The sequence below is a fragment of the Mustelus asterias genome, chromosome 26 (genome assembly GCF_964213995.1).
Source record: "Mustelus asterias chromosome 26, sMusAst1.hap1.1, whole genome shotgun sequence".
NCBI lineage: Eukaryota > Metazoa > Chordata > Chondrichthyes > Carcharhiniformes > Triakidae > Mustelus > Mustelus asterias.
Genome location: NC_135826.1, coordinates 36,740,302 through 36,762,915, shown reverse-complemented (window position 1 = coordinate 36,762,915; position 22,614 = coordinate 36,740,302). Strand labels below are relative to the sequence as shown.

Below are 22,614 nucleotides of genomic sequence, written 5' to 3'. Positions count from 1 at the left end.
GGGGCAGAAACCCTCTTAATTGGTTATTCACCTCAGGTCCTGTAACCTACAATTCAACGGACCAAGAGCCAGAAAGTGGGATTAGGCCGGATGGCTCGTTGATGGCCAGTTTAGATGTGATGGGCCACATGGCCTCCTTGCGTGCTGTAAATTGATCATGATTTCTACAATACCTGCAGTAATTTTGGTTTCTTTGAGCATCCTTGGTTTGAATTAGTGACTGTGCCTTCAGTTGCCTAGGCCCCAAGCTCTGGTATACGCTCCACACACTTCTGTGCTTCTCCACCTCATTGTTCTCGTTTAACACACCCATTAAAAATTTGATCAAGTTTTTCGTCATCTGGCCTAATGTCATCTTATGTGGCTCAATGTCAAATTGCCCTTCAAAGCATCTTAGGCTGTTTTACCACTTGAAAGGTGCTATATAAATGCACATGGTTGGATGTTGGGTGATTATTTTAATTTGGGATGTAAGTCCCTAAGCCAGGCAGTTTCTTCCAATCTTGCTACACTGATAGGCCTCCGCTGAGTCTGTCGATTGGACACTCTTCTATGATGTGGTGCATTGTTTGCTCTCTCCCACAGGCATGTAGTGGACTGGCACTAATGCCCCATTGTGGAGGTTGGCCAAGCAGGGGCTGAGGCCAGTTCCGAACCTGTTGAGGGTGGACCACTCTTTCCTTGGAAGGTTGAAACCAGGCAGTTGTTGGGTTCGGTTTGAGACCAGATACTTGCTGGTTGTGTCCATTGATTCCGATTTGTTTGTCCAGGTGGAATTTGCATTAAAGTCCTATGTGGGAGGGTTTTTCCACCTCACCCTTCTTGATGGGAGTCGTACTTTGGGTGGGCTGAATAGATCGGCATGAAGAGGCAGGTGGGGGGCATTGCAAACATTTTCTATCATTTTGAGTTATTGTAAGTCGCCGGATATATAGAGTAATGTTTGTCAAGACAAGGAGCCAAGTGAGTGGTGTTGAGCGTAGTGTTCCAATAATGATATGCATGGTAGCATTTAGCTGGCTGTCAACTTTGTGTGTGTGATGATCTTCACCAAGCAGGGGCACAGTATTCTGCTACTGAGTATGAGTGCAAGTGTTGAGGTCTGGAGGGTGGTAGTAACAGTACCCACGTTGAGCTGGCTAGTTTGGCAATTAAGTTATTTCTGGACTTGACCTTGGTTGCAGTTTTTAGGTGTTCCTAGGTCACTGTCCTATCTAGGATCACTCCGAGATATGTTCGAGTTGGTGCTTTAACTTGTAGCTACGGTACAGTGGCACAGTGGTTAGCACTGCTGCCACACAGTGCCAGGGACCCTGATTCAATTTCAGCCTTTGGTTACTGTTTGTGTGGAGTTTGCACATTCTCCCCATGTCTGCGTGGCTTTCCTCCGAGTGCTCCAGTTTCCTCCCACAGTCCAAAGATGTGCGGGTTAGGTTGATTGGCCATGCTAAATTTCCCTTTGGTGTCGGGGATTAACAGGGTAAATCCAGGGGAGAGGGGGTGTTGTTACAGGGATAGGGCCTGGGTGGGATTGTTGTTGGTGCAGGCTCGATCAGCCAAATGGCCTCCTTCTGCACTGTAGGGATTCTATGATTCATTCATTTGGACATTGAGCTCTTTGTTGACTTTTGCATTGTGAAGATGTAAGAAGCTAGATACTGTTTTTACATGGCTTGGCTTAAGTCATGATGTGGAGATGCTGGCGTTGGACTGGGGTAAACACAACACCAGGTTAAAGTCCAACAGGTTTATTTGGTAGTAAAAGCCACTAGCTTTCAGAGCACTGCTCCTTCGTCAGGTAAGTGGGAGTTCTGTTCACAATCAGAGGCATTCGGCCTCTGATCTTCAGGTAAGCATTCTCCAAGGCGGCCTTCACGACACACAACGCAGAGTCGCTGAGCAGAGACTGATAGCCAAGTTCCGCACACATAAAGATGGCCTCAACTGGGATCTTGGGTTCATGTCACACTATCTGTAACCCCCACGACTTGCCTGGGCTTGCAAAATCTCACTAACTGTCCTGGCTGGAGACAATACACATCTCTTTAACCTGTGCTTAACCCTCTCTCCACTCACATTACCTGTAAAGACTCGCATTCCAACCATTATTTTGTAAATTGAGTTTGTGTCTTCATATGCCGTTTGTGAACTGACATCCCACTTACCTGACGAAGGAGCAGCGCTCCGAAAGCTCGTGGCTTTTGCTACCAAATAAACCTGTTGGCTTAAGTCGCTATGCGTTGCAGTATTGTTCCCCAAGTTTTGGTTTGGGGTCTGGTCCAAGGTGTTGAGGTCAGGTGTTTGAGTTGTGAGGCAGATGTAGTCGGCACGTATGGATTTTCGGTCGGGAGTTTTTTGGAAGATGATTTGAGTACAAGTTGAAGCCAATGTTGGGGTCTTCCCTTGGAGACCGAGTGCAGTTTAGGATGCTGGCGAGGAGTAACCAGTGACCTTTGACAGCAGTCCCTGACGTCATGCGCCGGCTGTTTCCGGGCGCGGAGAGGCGGTTTGGAGGGAATTGAGCGGCCCGGACAGGAGCGGTCAAGCGGCCCGGACAGGAGCGGTCAAGCGGCCCGGAGGGGCGGCCCAGAGCGGACCTCAGGTCTGACCTGCCGACTTAAACGGCGGAGCGAGTTTCCACTCCGCGGGCTGCGGCGCAACCTACCCTGATGGTGGGCGTGCGGCCGTTGGCGGTGATTGACAGGAGGAGGCGGCCAATCAGGGGGAGGCGCGTGCCGGCGTGCGGGATTGTCATTGGCCGTGTTGTTGCTAGGGGCGGGGCGGGTGCTGGGGGAGCAGGGTAGGTTGAGGAGGCGGGGCGGTTAGCCGGGCCTGTCTCTCCTGGAGCCGGGCTGGGGCTGAGAGGGCAAGTGGATTGTCACTGGGCTGTGTGTGTATTTAATTACATTGCGCTGCGTATTTGTATATGTATATTTAATTACAGTCTCTACATCTACACCTGCTAAATAGGAAATCCGGATAGTTTTCCAACTGAGGTCAGTGATAAATTCCTGGCTGCAGATCAGAAGAACCCAGCAAGAAATAAGGTCTCTATTGAATTGAAGTTTGACAGGTTTACCTTAGACTCTAGTCTTTTATACATGTGTATGAAGATGTTTCCCAATAGATCATCTAGCATTCATTCCCCCTTTTTTTCCCCCAACATAAGATATTTTCTATGTTTTAGATTCCAGAATCTGCAGGATTTTGCTTTTATCTAATGTGTATGAAGATGTTTCCCAATAGATCATCTCCATTCCCCTCCTTTCTCCCTCCGACTTAAGATATTTTATATGGTTCAGATTCCAGCATTTGCAGTGTTTTACTTATTTTAAGATATTTTCTTCTAACAGGGTATGCGTTTCGTCGACACTTGGTAGCACTTATTTACCTCCCTGTGTTTGAATTCTTGTGAGTTTTAGTTGAGTATCTAAGGGCAGCATGGGGGTCAGTACTGCTGTCTCACAGTGCCAGGGGCCTGCGTTCAGTTCTGGCCTTGGGCAACTGTATGGAGTTTTTACGGTCTCCCCATGTCTGCGTGGGTTTTCTCTGGGTGCTCCGGGTTAGGTTGATTGGCCACGTTCAATTTCCCTTAGTGTCAGAGAGATTAGCAGGCGTAACGGCATATGACCTGGGTGGGATTGCTGTCACTGCAGACTCGATAGACCGAATGGACTCTTTCTGCACTGCAGGGATTCTACGATCTATGAAACAACGGAGGGGCATTACAGCTGAGATGCATCCAATCTGGATAGGAATCTGGTGCAAAGAGCCGTGGCTACCCTTTCCTCCTCTAACCTTCTTCAACCCTTCCAAAGCTGCAGGGGCTGCTTATAAAGTCCCTACCAGTACTTTAGGCTGACTCAACACCGGTCATTCATGTAACCTGTGGCCTTTATGGCTCAATTGCTTACTATTCAAACTGGTTGCGCCATTGAAGTAGCTCGCATTCACGTGCAATTTAAAAATAGATTGATGATTTATAGAGAATTTGGATTAATTAATTAGAGAACATTCCGGGTCTGCTTGATGAATGTGGCACCCCCATGCTGCCACATGACGGAAAGATGCAAAACCCTTAGAGTGGCATGCTATTATGCCATGCCCTACAATAATCGGGTGTGAGCTTGTTTCTGAGAGACGATAAATCTGTGACTCAAATTAGATCAGGCTGTATCCTGAGTAAATCCTGAGGATATTTTTCCTATGTCTGGATCAATGAAGATATTGAGGAAGCATGCCCACTTGAAATCAGTAAAGATTTTCCCAAGCTATTGGTTTAAATTAGTTAGAATTTTCAACACAGCACAGTCCACATCTGAAAAGCAAGGACGCAAGTTGCTAATAGAGCGATCTTGTATTTTGAATGTTTTCTGTTTTAGTTTTAGATTCCCTGCAGCTTTTTATTTTTATCTCAAAATACAGTTCGTTTTGTGCACATTCCTCATCTCCATGGTAGCAAAACTCCACACGAGTGAATCACAATAAGGGTCCCATCCAAAGTGACCCTCTTTTCATTTAGGTGCTGACAGATCTTTATTTCAGTTTTTATTTTAAATCCTTGCATGGCATTTTGAGAGGAAAATCTCACTCACTAACAGAGAAGCACACAGCTTGGAAAATACACTGCCATAGAAAAGGTCACATTATACATGGTATCGATTTCTACTTGGCCTACAGTGTAAATATCACAGCCCCTGTGCCTTCCACCCTCCACCAGCCTTTTATAAATGCACAGATGTTCTCACATAAGTATATGTGACGCTAGAAATTTCCAGAACCTTTCCCAATGACTCAGTGAGTTTATCCAATGAGTATCTAAGTCACGCGGAAAGCTTTCAGATTCCTTTCACAGGCTGTTGGGTTAGCTGATGTCTAGCATAAATGCAATAAGGGTACTATGACTGACCATATCATTCATCAGTTATATAGGGAGAAATGAGCCAAGGTTTGGTTGCCTGATCAGTGTCACTAGCCACTGGTTCCGGCTTTAGTAAGGAGGAGTAATTGTTTTTGTGGGACAGTATCACAGTATAGAGGGGTGACCATCCCTGTGGGACGGTATCCCAGTGTAGCAAGGTGACCATTCCTGTAGGACAGTATCCCATAATAGAGGGGTGACCATCCCTATGGGACAGTCTCCCACTATAGAGAGGTGACCATCTCTGTGGGGCAGTATCCCAGTATAGAGGGTGACCATCGCTGTGGGACAGTATCAAAATATGGAGGGGTGACCTTCACTGGGGGACAGTATCCGTGTATAGAGGGGTCACCATCGCTGTGGGACAGTAGCCCTGGATAAAGGGGTGACCATCGCTGTGGAACACTATCCCTGTATAGAGGGGTGACCATCCCTTTGAGACAGTATCCCAGTATAGAGGGGTGACCATCCCTGTGGGATAGTATCCCCGTATAGAGGGTTGGTGTTCCCTATGGGACAGTATCCCAGTATAAAGGGGTTGTCATTGCTGTGGGACATTATCCCAATGTACAGGGGTGACCATCCCTGTGGGTTAGTATCCCCGAATAGAGGGGTGGCATTCCCTATGGGACAGTATCCCAGTATAGAGGGGTGGCGTTCCCTAAGGGACAGTATCCCAGTAGAGAGGGGTGTTGTTCCCTATGGGACAGTATGCCAATATCGAGGGGTGGCGTTCCCTATGGGAATATAAAATTGTGACCATCCCTGTGGGACAGTATCCTAGTGGATTCAATGTCTTGATTGGAGAAAAATATCAGAGGAGGCATTTTCAGATGCTTTAGGCAAAATTAGTGGTTTTCTGAAAACCGTTTTCATGTGGTATTATAGGATACGGTGTTGTTAGTGTGAAATAACCCAATTTTCCAGTTATGATCTAACAGACTAGAAATGTTTTCCAATGACTTCAGAATGGTGGAGTCTCAGATTGTATTAAGACCTTATTATGCTTTAATTTACTGGAGCAGCTGACTTGAATATGATTCAGCAATATAATCAGCTAAACTAGGGCTAGCTCGGTGTGGGATTACAGATGAGGTATAAAAGGATTGAAGAATTTCCAGTTATTGTATCCTGGGGTTTTACAGTGTTTTTACATAATGAACTGTACAGTCTGACTAAAAGTACATTTATTGAAGATATAGTTTTAGTTAAATGTTCCAACATTTACCACAATGTCTGACTAACTGGGTAGTGACTACTTTGTAGAGACACTGACACACACTGTGAATGTTTGAGTCATGGGGCAAGCTACCAAAATATTTCCCAACGGAAAGTGCAGCTTCCCATGGTTTGCGCAGAGAGATAAAAATTCAACTGCCTAGCAGAACACCAGAATCCTGTTCGACAGTCAGAGGGACAGCATCCATTTGAAACTGTTGGCTGTGCTTCTTATTTAGGTGAGAGTATTGCTGTGGAGAGGTCGGGAACAAGCTGTATGGGTAGATATTCACATGGTGCATTTGTCTGACAATGCTCTTCAGAGAAGTTTGACAGAAGACCGATTTTTATTTATTTAGATTTTCCTTTACTGTGCCAATTTTCTTCTCTGCTGAAGGAGGAGCTCTCAGAGTTTTGGTTCCCGAGCACTGTCATCACTTCTGTAGATCGGTCCCACATGTGCTAACTCTCACTAAGGTTTCTGATCCATGTACCGACTCTCTTTGGGATTTGGATATCCCACGTGCTGATTCTCACTGGGCTTCGGGATTCTCATGTGCTGGCTCTTGCTGGGATTTGGGTTCCCTGGATACTAATACTGACTGGGATAGGGATTCGCCATATGCTGACTCGCAGTAAGATACAGGTCCCTAAAGATTGAATTTCCCTGATATTTGGGTTCCCTGGGTGCCATCTCATGCATAGGTTTTGCCTCCATGGGCACTGACTCTTGCTTAGTAAGCAGAGTTCCTAGTCACCGATTCTTATGGAGTGGGAACTTAAGAACTGAGCCAACATCACACACGTGCATCCTAGAATGATAGTTGTTAGTAATAAGGAATCAGATTATTTTTAATCTTCCTTGTTTTGCAGGCAACAAGGCCAATTATGCCGCACCACCCCATTCCCCACTGAGCTATGCTGGCTCACATCTCACATCAGCTAGCTACTAAGATTGAAGCTTGGATTTGCTGCACTATTTAATTTGGATACTCAGTTGACTTGAACTTTGGTTTGAAGCTCTGTGACCCACCATGAGAATTATGTTTTCTGTTTTTAAAGTTAATTGAAAACTGCGTTGTGTTCATTGCTTGGTAACTGGAGACTCTCAACGATGCTTCATTACTTGGGTCAAAATAAATGCAAAAAAAAAGGATAATAGTTCTCTGATGCAAATATTCGTTTTGTTTCTGCAGCTTGGTTACGGCAACACTGGCTATACACAAAGCTGATGCAGCATCGGGAGGGGAAACCACTTCAATAGGAAGACTAATAACTGATTGCCAGATTACTGAACTCTAGATTGACAGCACAAGTACCAGAACCTGAGTGTCTTGTTACGTTCGCATCGCTTGCCCAGGTTTCTTTAGAGACTGCCTACACAGCCAAAGTGATTTTGGATTTATCAAACACGGCAAAATAGTTTGTAGCGATGAGTGAATTCTGGTTGTGTTTTAATTGCTGCATTGCAGAACAACCGCAGCCAGTGAGTATGTTTTTTAAGTGAACAAATCTCATAATTTTAACTGTTTACTGATTTTATTATAGTAAGAGCCATACTGTTGGATTTCAGTGGTTTGTTATATACTTAGTAAAGAGAAGGAGCAGGGATTAGAATGGTCTGGTTTTGGATTTCTGGGAACTCTGATATTGCTTTTGTGTTTTATTGAGTGGGGTGGTGTGCGAAATGAGGACAAAACCATCTATAATACATGCTATGTTCCTAATGCTTAATTCCTCTAAAGTACTTTTGACAGAGATTACATTGATTGCTCAGTATTTATATTTAGATTGGGTATAACTTTCATTATGAGAATATCTGTTGTATATTCATGGTAACATGTGCAATATTGTCACTTTACAATTGTCATAGTCATGTGTTATCGTCATGCAGGATCTCACTCCTGATCTTGGTGCCTCTTTGCGTGGCACGGTGGTACAGTGGTTAGCACTGCTGCCTCACAGCACCAGGGACCCGGGTTCAATTCCCGGCTTGGGTCACTGTCTGTTTGGAGTTTGCACGTTCTCCCCATGTCTGCGTGGTTTCCTCCCACAATCCGAAAGACGTACTGGTTAGATGCATTTACCCGAACAGGCACCGGAGTGTGGCAACTAGGGGAATTTCACAGTAACTTCATTGCAGTGTTAATGTAAGCCTTACTTGTGACTAATAAATAAATATACTTTACTTTAATCTTTTCACAGAAAAGGCGGAGACGAATAGACAGAAGTATGATTGGAGAGCCAACAAATTTTGTTCACACATCTCACATGGGGGCTGGAGATATGTTTGGGGATCGAATGAGCTCTGTAAGTGCCTACAAAATTATTTTGTAAAGGGATTAAATCTTTTGGTTGCTGCCTTGTCATTTGCTTTGTAATTGCTTTGGAACTGGAGCGTGGCTGAGAGGGTGAAAAGGCATTTAAGGCCTTAACAAGCCACATAAGGTTGACTACAGTGATGCTCCATGCCTGTCTGCCTTAATTGTCAGCACACTGCCATCAGAGAGGTTGGAAATTTATTGTATGAGGAGACTGCAGACGCTAAGATCACTTTTATTTTAATGTTACTGTTCACTGTAGTGTTGCAGGACAACGGAGTTCTGCTGTTGATTCTCAGTGTTGCTCACTGAATACTTCAACTGCTTGATTCCGGATATGAAAGACTTTTGTCACTTTTTGTCAACTAAGCCAGGATATAAATGGCCCATTTGGTGTATAGTGGCATTCATACTCTGTGCTCCTCCTGCTCTAACTCTTTTCCTACCCTGGACCCATAGCCCTCCATCCCATTTCACTCAAATGCATTAGTGCATGTTTCATCACTGTGTAAATAAAATCCTCTGAAATTCAATATTTGCGTTGTTAGTAGCCATGATCCACTTAGCCTGACTCACTTCTGAGTGTAATCAGGTTTTCTATATTCACCATCTTGTACCCCTTCCTTAAAGACAGCTATCAGGTTTCTCCTTAATGTCTTTTAGAGGAAAAATAAAGTCTAAACTGCGTATAATCTTCTCTGACAGCTGCATCCTCTTAGTTGTGGTAACATTCTTGGAATTCCTTACTATCTCCAGTTTTTAAATATCCTTTCTGTAGTAGGAGATGAGACTGCACATCAGAACACTTAAGCATGATATGTCAAAGGTTCTATATAAATTGAACATTAGCTCCCTGCTTTCGTATTCTATTCCTCGAGAAATGAACTCCAGTTCTTTGTACTCTTCCTGACCTGTTTTGTTACTTTTCAGTTGTTTGTGCATATACAATTCCCAGATCTTTTTGCTCCTCTACCCCACTTAGTTTTTTAACTTCTAAGGACTAAATGGCCTTCCTGTTCTTACTAACAAAATGAACCAATTCACACTTATTCCGTTGAATTTAGTTCCTGTTTTATCCGCCCACTTTGCAAGCCTGTTTATGCCTTCTCTATTTGGTGCAACTGATGACATTATCAGCTTTATTACCCCAATTACATACAGTCCACATATTTTGACATCATACATCAATTTCTGAGTATAAATGATTTGTGTTAGACTATGGTGACGGCAGTGGTCCCGGCATGACGCCTGCTGGACAGCACGTCTCACTTTCTGCTAGTTTGAAAAGCTTCCCTTGACTCTGACTCTCCTGTTTTCTAATTATCTTTCAATTCATTTTGCCACCGGGTGCTTGACTCCGCATGCCATGATCTTTGTAATGAATCTCTCATGTGACACCTTTTGAAGGCCTTTTGAAAGTCCATGTAAACCACATCCACAGCATTGTCTTTGTCTGCTGTTTCTGCAAAGGTTTCAGTAAGGTTTGTGAAACATGATCGATCATTATATTCTCTGTCTAACGATATGAGAAAACATCAGTAGTATTAGGCTGACTTGTATGTTGTTCCCGGGTTAGTTTTATTTCCCTTTTGAAGATATGAGTTACATTTGCTGTTCACCAGTGCTCTGGCACTCTTTCTTTGAATTCTACTGAACTTTTATAGAAGCTATAGTGATTCTGTTGTCTCCTCCCTAATTTCATTGACTATCATGGGTACAATCTATCTGGACCAAGGACTTGTCCTCCTTAGGTTTGGTTAGTTTGTCTATTATCATCTTTCTTTCTTCCCATCTTAACTGCTTTAATATCTATCTTGATTCTTTTTATCATTGTAATTTCCTCGTCAGTAAAAGCTGAGGCTCTGTAACTGCTCGTTATCTCTGCTATTTCATTATAATCTCCTGTGAGTTTACTTTGCTCAACCTTTAGTTGTTATATCCTTATTTTAATTCTCCTTTTGTTACTTATGTGCCTATAGAATAGTTCTCTTTCTACTCTTTACCATTTCAATTTAATTTTTCCTCTTTGATTTTCTAATTTTTTAAAACCTCTTTCCTAAACCCTTTTGTCATCCTCACCATTGTTATTTATATACCTTGCTCTTTAGCTTCCATTTTATCCTCCCTTTTTTATTTATCCATGATATCCCTTATTTTATAGTGGAATATATTTCACCTAAATTTTATTGATCTCTTTCTTAAATATTACTTACTGTTCTTCTTTCTTATCCTTTTCCCTCCTAATCTCTATCCTTATTCTCTCATGGTTGATTTCTTCCCCAGTTTATTCCTTCTTGAGGTGCCTGCAGTCTTTGACATGGTAGACCATACCATTCTCCTTCAAAACCTCTCTACTGTTGTTCAGCTAGGTGCAACTGCTCTTGCCAGGTTCTATTCATATCAATCAGAAATATCGCTTGCAGTGGCTTCTCTTCCTGATCCATCATCTTTGGTATCCCCCAAGAATCTTTCTTTGGCCTCTTCCTATTTCTCATCTATGGCCCCTCAGCAACATTATTGCAAAGCTCAGATTTAGTTTCCACATGCATGCTGATGACATTGAGCTGTGCATCGTCACCACTTTGTTTGACTGTAGCCAAATTATCTGACTGCTTATCCCGCATCTGTTATGGTATGAAGTTATGAACAATGTATAATTTCAAGTTTAATTTATGCTTGTGTGCTAAGAAAGGTAAAAATGGTTTAGTTTCATTTAGATTTTGTTTATAAACCTTGGTGCCTGGGTGTCTGGATAGACCTGTAACTGAAAGATTTCAGGTCTTTTGGGTTTCTTTGTGTGTATATATTTATATACACACTTTTAATGGGGTCTTACAACCATGAAGTTAAAGGGGTACATTAAAAGGGGCTGCAAGTTCAGTGATTCTGGAAAAAAGCAGCAAAGCTTTACTGTTGCCTGGCGACAGTGATCCAGTAACACAGACACATGGAAGACAGGAGTTGAGACAGAGGGTATGTGGGCCAGAGAGAAAACAGGGATTTTCAGCTCTCTGAGAAGAAAACTACATGGCTAGTGGGACAATAGTTAACTGAAGAATCAATGACAGGATTCAGTAAAGGCATCAGTTTAATGGAGGTGCTACGAGAAGACTGAGTTTAGGGAACTCATTTGTTTGCTCTGCAGTTGGAGTAACAGGAGCCTGGAGGGAAGAGTAGCTGTAATATGTTGAATTTTACATTATGTTTGAAAGCTATGTAGTTCAACCCGAGACTAGGTTAAATCTAAACAAAGGAAACTTTGAAGGTATGAGCAGCATGTTGGCTGTGGTAGATTGGGAAACTAAATGAAAAGGTATGATGGTAGACAGGAAACATCTAGCCTTTCTAGAATTAATACGTGGCTAACAAAAAAAGTACATTTCTTTGAGGTATGAACCCAGAAAGGAAGGTGATCCAACCATGGCTAACAGGAGAAGCTAAAGATTATATTAGATATAAAGGAAGAGGCTAAAGTTGCCAATAAAAGTAATACACCTGAGGATGGGAGTTTTTTGGAATTCCGCAAAAGAAAACCCAGAAGCTGATTTTCAGAGAAATAGAATATGAGAATAAACTAGTGAGAAACATAAAACGCACTGTAATGGGTAATAAGGAGATGGCAGAAAAACTAAATAAATACTTTGTGTCTGTTGTTATGACCACAGTAGATGTTATTTGCTGAGCATGCCAAGTCCCAGAGGGAAACTTGTCTTACTGGTCATAACCTGGTTTTTGTATTCTGAAAATGAGCAGAAACCCACTGACCCCAGAAGCACAGAACTCTAGTAACACTTAAATCTTCTTTTTAATTCTATTTCTATTGACAAAAAGAAAAGGAACAAACACACAATATTAAAATTCCACAGTTAAAACAGTTTTACAAAGCCTCCCATAAACTACTTGCTCAGAACACGCAAGTAAACACCTTCTTGTAAACAACCACTTATAAATTTTTAACTTTAAAAATCCAGTAATATTACTGAAGGCAAAACATCTGTCACTTTACTAAAGGCATGCCACATGACTTCTCAGATCCTTCCATTGTTGTGGAACTCCAAGAGAATTCTGAAATGACACTGCCTTCTGAAAACTAAGATGTTTCTGGATAGCTGCTTCAGATTTCTCACCTTCTCTCAGTACAGAGCTGTCACCAGGATATTTTTCCCATACAGCCAACAAAAACTCAGCTCAGCATCTCCCCATAAATATCCATTTTTCCCTTTCATTTTCGATTCCATTGTCCTCAGCACTTCTTTGAACTCTTCCAAGATATAAAAACTTGGATGTTTTCCTACTAACTCTCCTTTCTGGTCAGATAAAATGTAATAACTCATTTGTTTACTTATGAAACCTTTGTAAGTTGTAAAAGTTCCTTATTCTCCTTTGAAATTTAACAGCTGAAAAACCAAGGCCCAGTGTATCTCCTAAGCAGATTTCTAGGTCTAACCTATTTACTTTAAATCTATTTTACTATGCCCTCTTATTACAAATATATGCAGTTAGCACCTTCACTCCTTTTATCTTTCAACTCTCCCAGACAAGTTGTCGCTATTAATCTTTCCCCAGCTTAGTTAAATCATAGAGTCCTACAGGGCAGTAGGAGGCCATTTGGCCCATTGAGTCTGCACTGACCACAATCCCACCACCCAGCCCCTATCCCTATAACCCCATGCATTTACCCTAGCTAGACCCCCCTGACACTAAGGGTCAATTTAGCACGGACAATCCACCTAACCCGCACATCTTTGACTGTGGGAGGAAACCAGAGCACCCGGAGGAAACCCACGCAGACACGGGGAGAACATGCAAACTCCACACAGACAGTGACCCAAGCCGGGAATCGAACCCAGGTACCTGGCACAGTGAGGCAGCAGTGCTAACCACTGTGCCACCCCCCAAATCATTCACACACACACACGTGGGTGTACACACAGACACACACCCTGCTTTACAAAATAACATAATATTCCCCAAAAAATAAAAACAAAACATCCACCCTCACACTATCTTCACGGAGAGAGATACAAAAAAGTTCCTAGAGATACGAAGAGAATCAAGTGAGTAGTGAGAATGAGGAACTGAAAGAAATGAGTATTAGTAAAAAAGAGTACCGGAGAAATTAATGGGACTAAAAGTTGATAAATTCCCTGAACCTGATGATTGGCATCTCAGTCTGTTGAAAGAGGTAGTTGTCGAGATAGTGAATGCATTGGTGGACATTTTTCAAAATTTTATAGATTCTGGAATGGTTCCTGTAGATTGGAAGTTAGCAAATGTAACACTATTTAAGAAAGGAGGGAGAGAGGAAACAGGGAACTACACACCTTGAATATTGCTGAAAAAGACACGTCAAAGCTTTTTGTCTTGCATTCATCAGAACATTCGCAAGAATACCAAATGTAATGAAGAACTACAGAACTGTTAGCCTGGCATCAGTGATAGAACTGGACATTCAAATATAATGTTAGGGTTGGGCAGAGTCAACAAGGATTTATAAAAGGGAAATTTATAAATCCTGTTGGTGTTTTTAAGAGGATGTGACTGGCAGAACTTATAAGAGGATCCAGTGGATATGATTTGGATTTTCCAAAGATTTTTGATAAGGTCCCACACAAATGTTTAGGAAAAAAAAACAAAGAAAGATTTAGGAAAAGAAACAAGAAAGCATGGGATTGGAGTAATATAATGGCATGGGTTGAGAATTGATTAATGGACAGAAAACAGGAGAGTAGGGATAAACAGGTCTTTCTCAGCTTGGCAGGCTGTGACCAGTGGGGCTTGAGACCCCAGCTATTCACAATCTACGTCAGCGATTTGGACGTGGGGACCAAATGTAAAATTTCCAAGTTTGCTAATGACACAAAACTAGGTGGGAATGTGAGTTTTGAGGAGGATTCAAGGTGATTTCAACAAGCTTAGGGAGTGGGCAAGAACTTGGTAGATAGAATAGCATACAAGGCTAGGGACCATGTGCTGGAATATCATGTGCAAAAATATGGAGTTATCCACTTTGGTAACACAAACAGAAATTAAGAATATTTCTTAAATGGTGAGAGATGGGAAGTGTTGCTATGTAAAGGGACCTGGGTGTTCTTGTTCATGAGTCACTGAAAGCTAACATGCAGTTGCAGCAAGCAAGTGCGGATTAAAATGGTATGTTGACCTTTATTGCGAGAGCGTTTGAGTTCAAGAGTAAAGATATCTTGCTACAATTGTATGGGGCCTCAGTGAGATAACACCTGTAATATTGTGTACAGTTTTAGATTTATCGAGTAATGACATCAAGGGATATGGGGATGGTGCGGGGAAACGGCGTTGAGGTAGAAGATCAGCCATGATCTCACTGAATGGTAGAGCAGACATGAGGGGCCGAATAGCCTACTCCTGCTCCTGTTCCCTATGTACCTTCCGTAAACTGGAGGTTTCTGCTGCCCTCTGTCTTAACTTGCACCAAGTCCTGTTCACCTATCATTCCTGTACTCGTTGACCTCCATTGGCTCCCAGTCAAGCAATGCCTTGATTTTAATATTCTCATCCTTGTTTTCAAATTTCTCCCAAGGCCTCACCCCTGCTATCTCTGTAACTTCCTCCAACTCCACAAGACTCCAAGATATCTGCACACATTTAATTCTGTTATCCTTATTATTTATACTTCTCCACTATTAATTATTAACTTCAGTTCTCCTGTTTGTTACCGATACTCTGTGTGGTACACGGTTAATCTATCACTCCACTATTTTTATTACCCCTGTTTTATTTTTGTCAGACATTTTATTGTTACTTCACAAAACTTTTTCTATTCCCTGATTCTTATTTTTATCTCTGTTAAGATAAAGACCCTGATCTTTACTCTCATCTCTGTTTTTTCATGATCTTTAAATTATGATTATATCTGCCTGAACCTTTCTCTCCCTCTTTTATTAATTTATAGTTCCGTCAACAAACATTTTTATACTTTCTGTCATGAGCACGTATTACAATATATATGATCTAGAGCAAATACCATGAACATCAGTTTGCACTTTTAATGCAGCGAAACATCCCAAAATAGCTTCATAAAGGAATGAAGATAGATTAGCTGTCGAGCTAAAGAGGAGACGTGAGTAAAGGTGACTTAAAGCTTGGTCAAAGAGATGGGTTTTAAGGAAAGTCCTTAAAAAAAGAAAGCCAGAGTGACAGAGCTATGAATTCTAGAATTTGGGGTACAAGCCAGCTGAAGACCTTGGCTGTCAATGGTGGGGCAAAGGAAGGGGGTGATTGGTAAGGGGTTGGAGTCCGAGCAACTGAGTTTGTGCAGGAAGGGCAACAATCACATCCCTCACTGGATCTAGAAAGGATGGAGGTGGAGCTTTGAAGTCTTGCTCTCACCTACAGATCATGTGCCAGCAGAGCAGATGAAAGGTTTTGATACAGTACAGCCCTTCTCGGTTTTCAGGCCAGAAGAATGTAGCCAGTGTGCTCGTACAGGGAGAACTAAATATGTCCTAAAATGTTGCAATGGCTCCACCTAGTGATGGTAATGCAAACCACCAGATTTATAATTAAATTGTCAAGTTAAAACGGGATTTCTGTCCTATTTTCCTCCCCTCCTCTCTTTTTTAAGTTTATTTTATTTTATTCGTGTCACAAGTAGGCTTACATTAACACTGCAATGAAGTTACTGTGGAAATCCCCTAGTCGCCACACTCCGGTGCCTGTTTGGGTACACTGAGGGAGAATTTAGCACGGCCAATGCACCTAATCCCTAAGGCATTGATTCATGTTGGGTTGCACTTCCAGTACTACCCAAGTGGCTGGTCTTCATGTATGAATTCTGAGCATTGAGTATTGTCTATTCAGCTCAGAAGATCCCATGCACGACCTGACACCCATACCTTTCATCAAGGGTCTGGGGAGGCCGATCATGCAAGACTGATTTTTTTCATGCCCAGTCTGCAGGCACTCAATTAACTCAGTACATACAAGCGTGGACTGAACCTGGTACCTCGATCTCTGCCCTGTCATTTACAGTAGAAAGTGCTACTAAATGAGAGATCAACTGATAGACTTGCTATAGAAATGACAACTTATGATGCTAGCCCCGAGGGAGATAGTGAAAAGGTCTGTTATTTGGAGCATTGGTAGTTTATAAAAAGACATACTAATACTCTCCTTCCTGTTACAGACGATTGACGTCCATGGCCAAATGCAATCTAAGGGCGGCTACAGTGACACAGTGCCAATTAGTATTCGAACGATGCAACTTATCGATACGACAGCAGCGTAGTGTTACCTGGCTAATGAATAACATAACTCAGGTAAATCCATTAGTAAGTATCGCTGTTACTGTGCTACTGATTATTGACTCAAGTCACTATTACCATGGTGCTGTGTTACAGAACTCTGGGGAAAATCCATTAATAAAAGTCACTTCTAATATGCTAACGGATTTTAAAAACTTGGGTAACCCATTAATAAATATCACCATCTGCTTAAATAGCAGTGGTACTCTCTTCTCAGCTTCACTACTGAAGGTGCTGGCTTTTGCTAAGGTACAATTCATCAGGCACTAATTACCGTCGTGTCTGTCCTCCATGAGTCTACACTGAGTCTTGGCAAGGTGTTAAACCATGGAGGGCATTGCAGTTAAGTCTCATTCTACGCTTGACAGTAACACACATTGCCCTTTGCAGCTAACTAAAGATCTGACTGATTTTCTCCTCCCGCACTCCTGGAGGCTAGCTTGGCTGAAAACAAACTCAGCACAACCCAGCCGTCAAACTCGGGTCCTTTTTAGCCTGTACACCTCTTGCCACCATCACCCCATGCACTGAGAGTCTTTCCCAGGTCAGAGACAAAAGTGATGCCAGGTATGGCCCAAGCAGGCCTGAAAATGTCTCTTTTTTTAAAAAAAAATTATTTATTGCATTTATTAATTTTATTTTCCTGTTCAAAAACATATCTTTAAAATTACTTCATCACGGTTTTTTTCCAGCCCCTCTGCAGCTACCTTTGCTTATTTCCAGTCATTAATACCAGTAGTCTTGCTTAAGACTCGCATATAAATCTTAGCTCGTTTCACAATTTATGATCATGCTTTGGTGTCAACACTTAACCATTGTAAATTGCTATATTAACTTTACCCGTTCAATTTTCCTATGTCAGCTGTCACAATGCAGTCAAAGGCTGTGACCACTTAATGGTTCTGTCCACCATCTCAAGTCTACCAACTTCATTGGCAACAGAGTCTCATTAACTGACCACATTTAATGACACGAGCAATTTATTAGTATATAATTAATATTCAGGTGCTATCCACATTATCTAATTTATCAATTAGGTTAGTGTTTTGTATACTGTGGCACACTACAATGGCATTCCTTATCACTGGGTCAGTCATGACCTTATTGGTCATGGAAAAGATTTGATCAGCAATTTGTTTTGTAACTTACATTATATGAATTTGCAAGTTTTTTTAAATCTGCATAAACTTCATGTATTAAGCAATCTCATAGGATAGAACCTATTTATTCCTTGAATATTTGGGGTTTTTTGTACCACCGTGCCTCCTTTCTTATTCCGCAATGTGAACTTGAAATAAAAGCATTATTTGAGCGAGTGATTTAAGTTTTCCCTCAAGAATGTACCCAGTCTGGTATATTTTTTATTACTATCTTTCTTGGCCCAGTACAACAGTGACTTTGTCATTGCTTGTCAAGTTAAATCCATGTCTCATTTCCTGCTTGTTGTGGTTATAGTAATTATCTTGCTACGCAATGGCTGGCAACTTAACATATAAAAAGGAATTTATTCTCTCTATTACAAACCAAGAAAAAGTGGCCTTTGTATTCCCTGATGTTTCAGTGAGTTTGTTCACTCAGTTGCTACAGACAAGGAAGTCATTTCCCATTTCTGATCTATGCAAGTAATTGATCACAGCTGACCATTAGAATTGGCCATAGTTTACCCAGGGTAGGAAGTGGAAAAAAATCAACCAGGATTTTCCCTCCTGATCACGAAGATGACTTAATGCTTCTATTTGACTGTGACCATAGTTGCGCCCACCATCTTCCTCCATTGTCCTGCTGAGTGGGAATGCCCTTGTCTTGATACCGCTCTTATCTATTCAGTCTTAGCCAGAGAATCTCCTTTACTCTTTTCTCTGGAGGCCTGAAAGGGCCTATCCTTGGACCCCTCTTATTTATTTACAATGCTGTCCTTCAGTGGCATCATCCAGAAACATAATGTCAACTTTCACCCTGTTGTGTATGTGATGTCTGTCTCTTTAAAACAATACAGCAGAAGTGGGTCACTAATGGGAACTGAGAGTGAGTGATCACCCCAGAAGAGTGAAGTCTTCTCTTGGGCAGAATGACCTAGCAGCCATGGAGTTAACATCATGGATGGCACAGTGGTTAGCACTGCTGCCTCACTGCGCCAGAGACCAGTGTTCAATTCCAGGTGATTGAATGTGTGGAGTTTGCATGTTCTCCCCGTGTCTTCGTGGGTTTTCTCCCGGTGCTCCGGTTTCCTCCCACAGTCACAAAGATGTGCAGGTTAGGTGGATTGGCTATACTAAATTGCCCCTTAGTGTTCCCAAGATGTGTAGGTTAGGGGGATGAGCAGCATCCAGTCCCACAAACCTCTGCAAAATTAGCATTCCTTCAATTCTGACCTCTGTGCACCTCCAACTTTACTTAGCTCTTTCAAATCTTTGTCCTTGACCAGCTCTTGGCCACCAGTCCTCCTTTGACTTTATTTCATTTTTTTAACCTGATTATGCTGCTTCGTACCTTGGAAATGTTATCTTTGAGGTGCAATATAAATGCATATTGTTGTCACAAGTGACTTCCCCTCCCCCTTATTGCTTGTGTGTTGATGTTCTGTGTAACCACATCAGCTGAGGACAGATTTGCCTGACATCCTCCATGTTATTCAAGTGGTTTTTTTAAGATGTAAATCAGTTTAATTTATCTTTTCCAGCAAAAGTGTAACTATTTCTGGTGTGTGTTTTTAAACATTTCTGTAACTTCCCACTATCTGACCCAACTGTTATCTGACCAGTGTCTAAGCCAGCTGGTCCTGACTGGCATCTAACAGCTATTTTTGACCCTTATCTTAAAGTACATATTGTTTTTCTCTTTTTTTTTCAGATTCCATTGTCTTCCTTAAAGTATTTGTGATCCATTGCCTTCCCCTGTCAACTAAACCAAGATGAAGTTTGTGTTAAAACTTTGAGTATTAAAGGACTCAGCGTTGTGTTAAAAGTGGCTCCATTCTTTAAAGAGGAACCAGTTGCTCGTGATACCAGTTGACGTGCACAGCGAAACTGCTCCTTGTATTTCCTGAATTGAACTACATGTTTGATTTTTCTAAGATTGCCTGAATCAATCGATTTGGAGTTGGTTTTTGTCCTTGTTGCAGTTTGTTTTCTGACTTGCAATAAATCCTGACGTTGAAGATTTCCGCGCACAATGGAGGAATATAGCTTTTCATCAGACTGCAAATGACAGTGTATCTGTGTTTTGGAATAATGTTTAATTGTCGTGTTCTATAGTTCTGTTATATGGTCAGTTTTTCTTTTGATGCTGTCTTAAGATCCTGGATTTCAATGTGGAGCAACTTCAGTGAGATGCAGCAGTTCAGGTGACTTGTTGATCCCAATGTGCAGCTTTCTCCTCTCCACTCGTGAAAGGGCTGCGTCTGGCTGGGTTACAGCTCCCCGAGGGCTGAGTCTGGCTGGGTTACAGCTCCCCGAGGACTGCGTCTGGCTGGGTTACAGCTGACCTGGGGCTGAGTCTGGCTGGGTTACTGTTCCCCGGGGGCTGAGTCTGGCTTGGTTACAGCTCCCCGGGGGCTGAGTCTGGCTGGGTTACAGCTCCCCGAGGGCTGAGTCTGGCTGGGTTACAGCTCCCCGAGGGCTGAGTCTGGCTGGGTTACAGCTCCCCGAGGGCTGAGTCTGGCTGGGTTACAGCTGCCCTGGGGCTGCGTCTGGCTGGGTTACAGCTCCCCGAGGACTGCGTCTGGCTGGGTTACTGCTCCCCGGGGGCTGAGTCTGGCTGGGTTACAGCTCCCCGAGGACTGCGTCTGGCTGGGTTACTGCTCCCCGGGGGCTGCGTCTGGCTGGGTTACAGCTCCCCGGGGGCTGAGTCTGGCTGGGTTACTGTTCCCCGGGGGCTGAGTCTGGCTGGGTTACTGTTCCCCGGGGGCTGAGTCTGGCTGGGTTACTGCTCCCCGAGGGCTGAGTCTGGCTGGGTTACTGTTCCCCGGGGGCTGAGTCTGGCTGGGTTACTGCTCCCCGAGGGCTGAGTCTGGCTGGGTTACTGTTCCCCGGGGGCTGAGTCTGGCTGGGTTACTGTTCCCCGGGGGCTGAGTCTGGCTGGGTTACTGCTCCCCGAGGCCTGAAACTCACTGGGTTACAGCTCCCCGGGGCCTGAAACTCACTGGGTTATAGATCCCTGGGGCCTGAAACTCACTGGGTTACTGCTCCCCGGGGGCTGAATCTCACTGGGTTACTGCTCCCCGGGGGCTGAATCTCACTGGGTTACAGCTGCCCTGTTCCTGGAGTACAGTTCCCCATGGGCCAGTCACCCTATGCAGTTTTCCTGTGTCTCAATGATGCCCACAGACCATTGAATTGCTTAGGGCATTCCAGCCAAGGCTAATTCTGTCCTTGCCTTATATCCACATGCAGACCTTCGAGCAAGAATTACTGGATGTAGATCTTGAGCGAGTGTACTGAATGATTTCATCTCCCTATCTCAGCAGCACAGAGGACCAATGTCGCACAGCTGCTGTTGCCTTTTGCTCATTCTCAGCTGAGAAAGGTTTAGTGAGGCTGTGTGTGGAGGAAGGCAATCCTGATGCTGTTAGTTTCTGAGCCGGAAAGGGTAGGAATGCTCATCGTTTTACTGCTGGGTTTGATGCTGAGTGATCACAATAGAATATACCATTGAGAGTAGTTGTGTTGTAGTGGAATATGGAACATGAATGAGCCTCTCAGCCCGCACTGACACTGCTGCTCACTTTGAAAAGATCGAGTGCAATTGCTGAAAATGAGTAAAAATCACACACAAGCTGGGCGAATACAACTGCCTGCCCACGGAGTAAAACTTCTATGTCAGCTTGTATTTGGGAAGCAGTTAACCTAACACTGGAAGCACGTGTGGCTGTGTTTACTCCAATGCATTACAATTTCATTGTTTTTTAAACAATCACAGGCAGTGCATTCCTCTAGCTACCGGCTTTGGTGACTTGCTATAAAGCAGGCTGTGAACCAAGATTGGTACAGGAATCTTGCCATTCCTGAATTTATCTGCTTGTTAATTTGGCTTGAAAAGATCCTAGTAAACCCTTCCGTGCCCTCAATCTGGCCTGTTCCTCTCACACTCTTCATTCACAGGTGGTTCAGTGGCAGCAAAGCTCTCGGATGATCAACAGCTCCTTGGCTGTGCTGGGAGTATGCCAATACTAAATCTCTGATTTCACAAAGTAAGGATCTTGTATAACCTCCCTAACCGAGTAAACTCATACGCGAGCAACACTGTCTCTTGTTTACCATAACTTAAAATTCAAAACTGGACTGAGTGAAGTGGAGCTAGGTAGCGAGATGACGTGGAAAGGATAGGATGGAAGCAGAGTATGGTTGAGGTAGCGATTGGGGTCATGATTTGACTTGTGAGCTTTGCTGATGGATGTAAACTCATTAATAAAATAATTAGTGTCTGCACATTAAAAGTGAATGGATGTTTATTTTTTTTTAAATGGTGATGTTTTTTTATCTGGTACTCGTGAGAAATGTTCAGACTGGTGACTGTAGGTGAGATTGTATCATGTAGAAGTTCAGCTTTTGTAATAGTTTTAATTGGATATAAATGAGGCTCACTACTGGCTTATGGATTTTAAATGATTTTTTTCCTCTGCTGTTAAAATCTTGAAGATCATATAATAAATGAAAAGTCAGAACATAAAGTATTTGGATCAGTTTATATAAAGATCTGTAACACTGGATAAGTGTTTGTAAAGCAATTTGGTGTTATTTTCCTGGGTATATACTACAGCTGTCTAAAGAATTCTAAGCAGTCACAATTCACCATACTGCATTACTGCTGTTTGAATTTCCTCAACACACCTATTCAATTTGAGGTGTAACTGGTCGTAAGGGAAACAGTAATC

The 22,614-nt window shown here is 42.7% G+C and overlaps 1 protein-coding gene across 12 annotated transcripts; it reads left to right on the top strand.

Annotated features, from left to right (window-relative positions):
* Nucleotides 1-2,481: 2,481 nt before the first annotated feature.
* On the top strand, nt 2,482-19,899 carry LOC144479579 (CDC42 small effector protein 2-like). 12 transcript variants are annotated; one of them, XM_078198469.1, is made up of 5 exons: nt 2,482-2,602; nt 7,336-7,625; nt 8,345-8,449; nt 16,625-16,769; nt 19,593-19,899. In XM_078198469.1, the coding sequence occupies exons 2-4, from the start codon at nt 7,572-7,574 to the stop codon at nt 16,724-16,726; spliced, it is 261 nt and encodes an 86-aa protein (XP_078054595.1). In that variant the 5' UTR covers nt 2,482-2,602; nt 7,336-7,571; the 3' UTR covers nt 16,727-16,769; nt 19,593-19,899. The 12 variants fall into 12 exon arrangements, with proteins under 12 accessions (XP_078054595.1, XP_078054589.1, XP_078054590.1 ...); XM_078198463.1 differs by having other exon boundaries at nt 2,491-2,602; nt 16,625-16,757; XM_078198464.1 differs by having other exon boundaries at nt 2,501-2,672; nt 16,625-16,757.
* The last annotated feature ends 2,715 nt before the right edge of the window (nt 19,900-22,614 follow it).

Excerpts from the sequence above, each read along its gene's own strand:
- LOC144479579 (XM_078198469.1), top strand. The coding sequence starts at position 7,572 with ATGAGTGAATTCTGGTTGTGTTTTAATTGCTGCATTGCAGAACAACCG. Across the intron at positions 7,626-8,344 it reads TTGCAGAACAACCGCAGCCA|AAAAGGCGGAGACGAATAGA; the intron begins GTGAGTATGTTT and ends ATCTTTTCACAG. Across the intron at positions 8,450-16,624 it reads TTGGGGATCGAATGAGCTCT|ACGATTGACGTCCATGGCCA; the intron begins GTAAGTGCCTAC and ends TTCCTGTTACAG.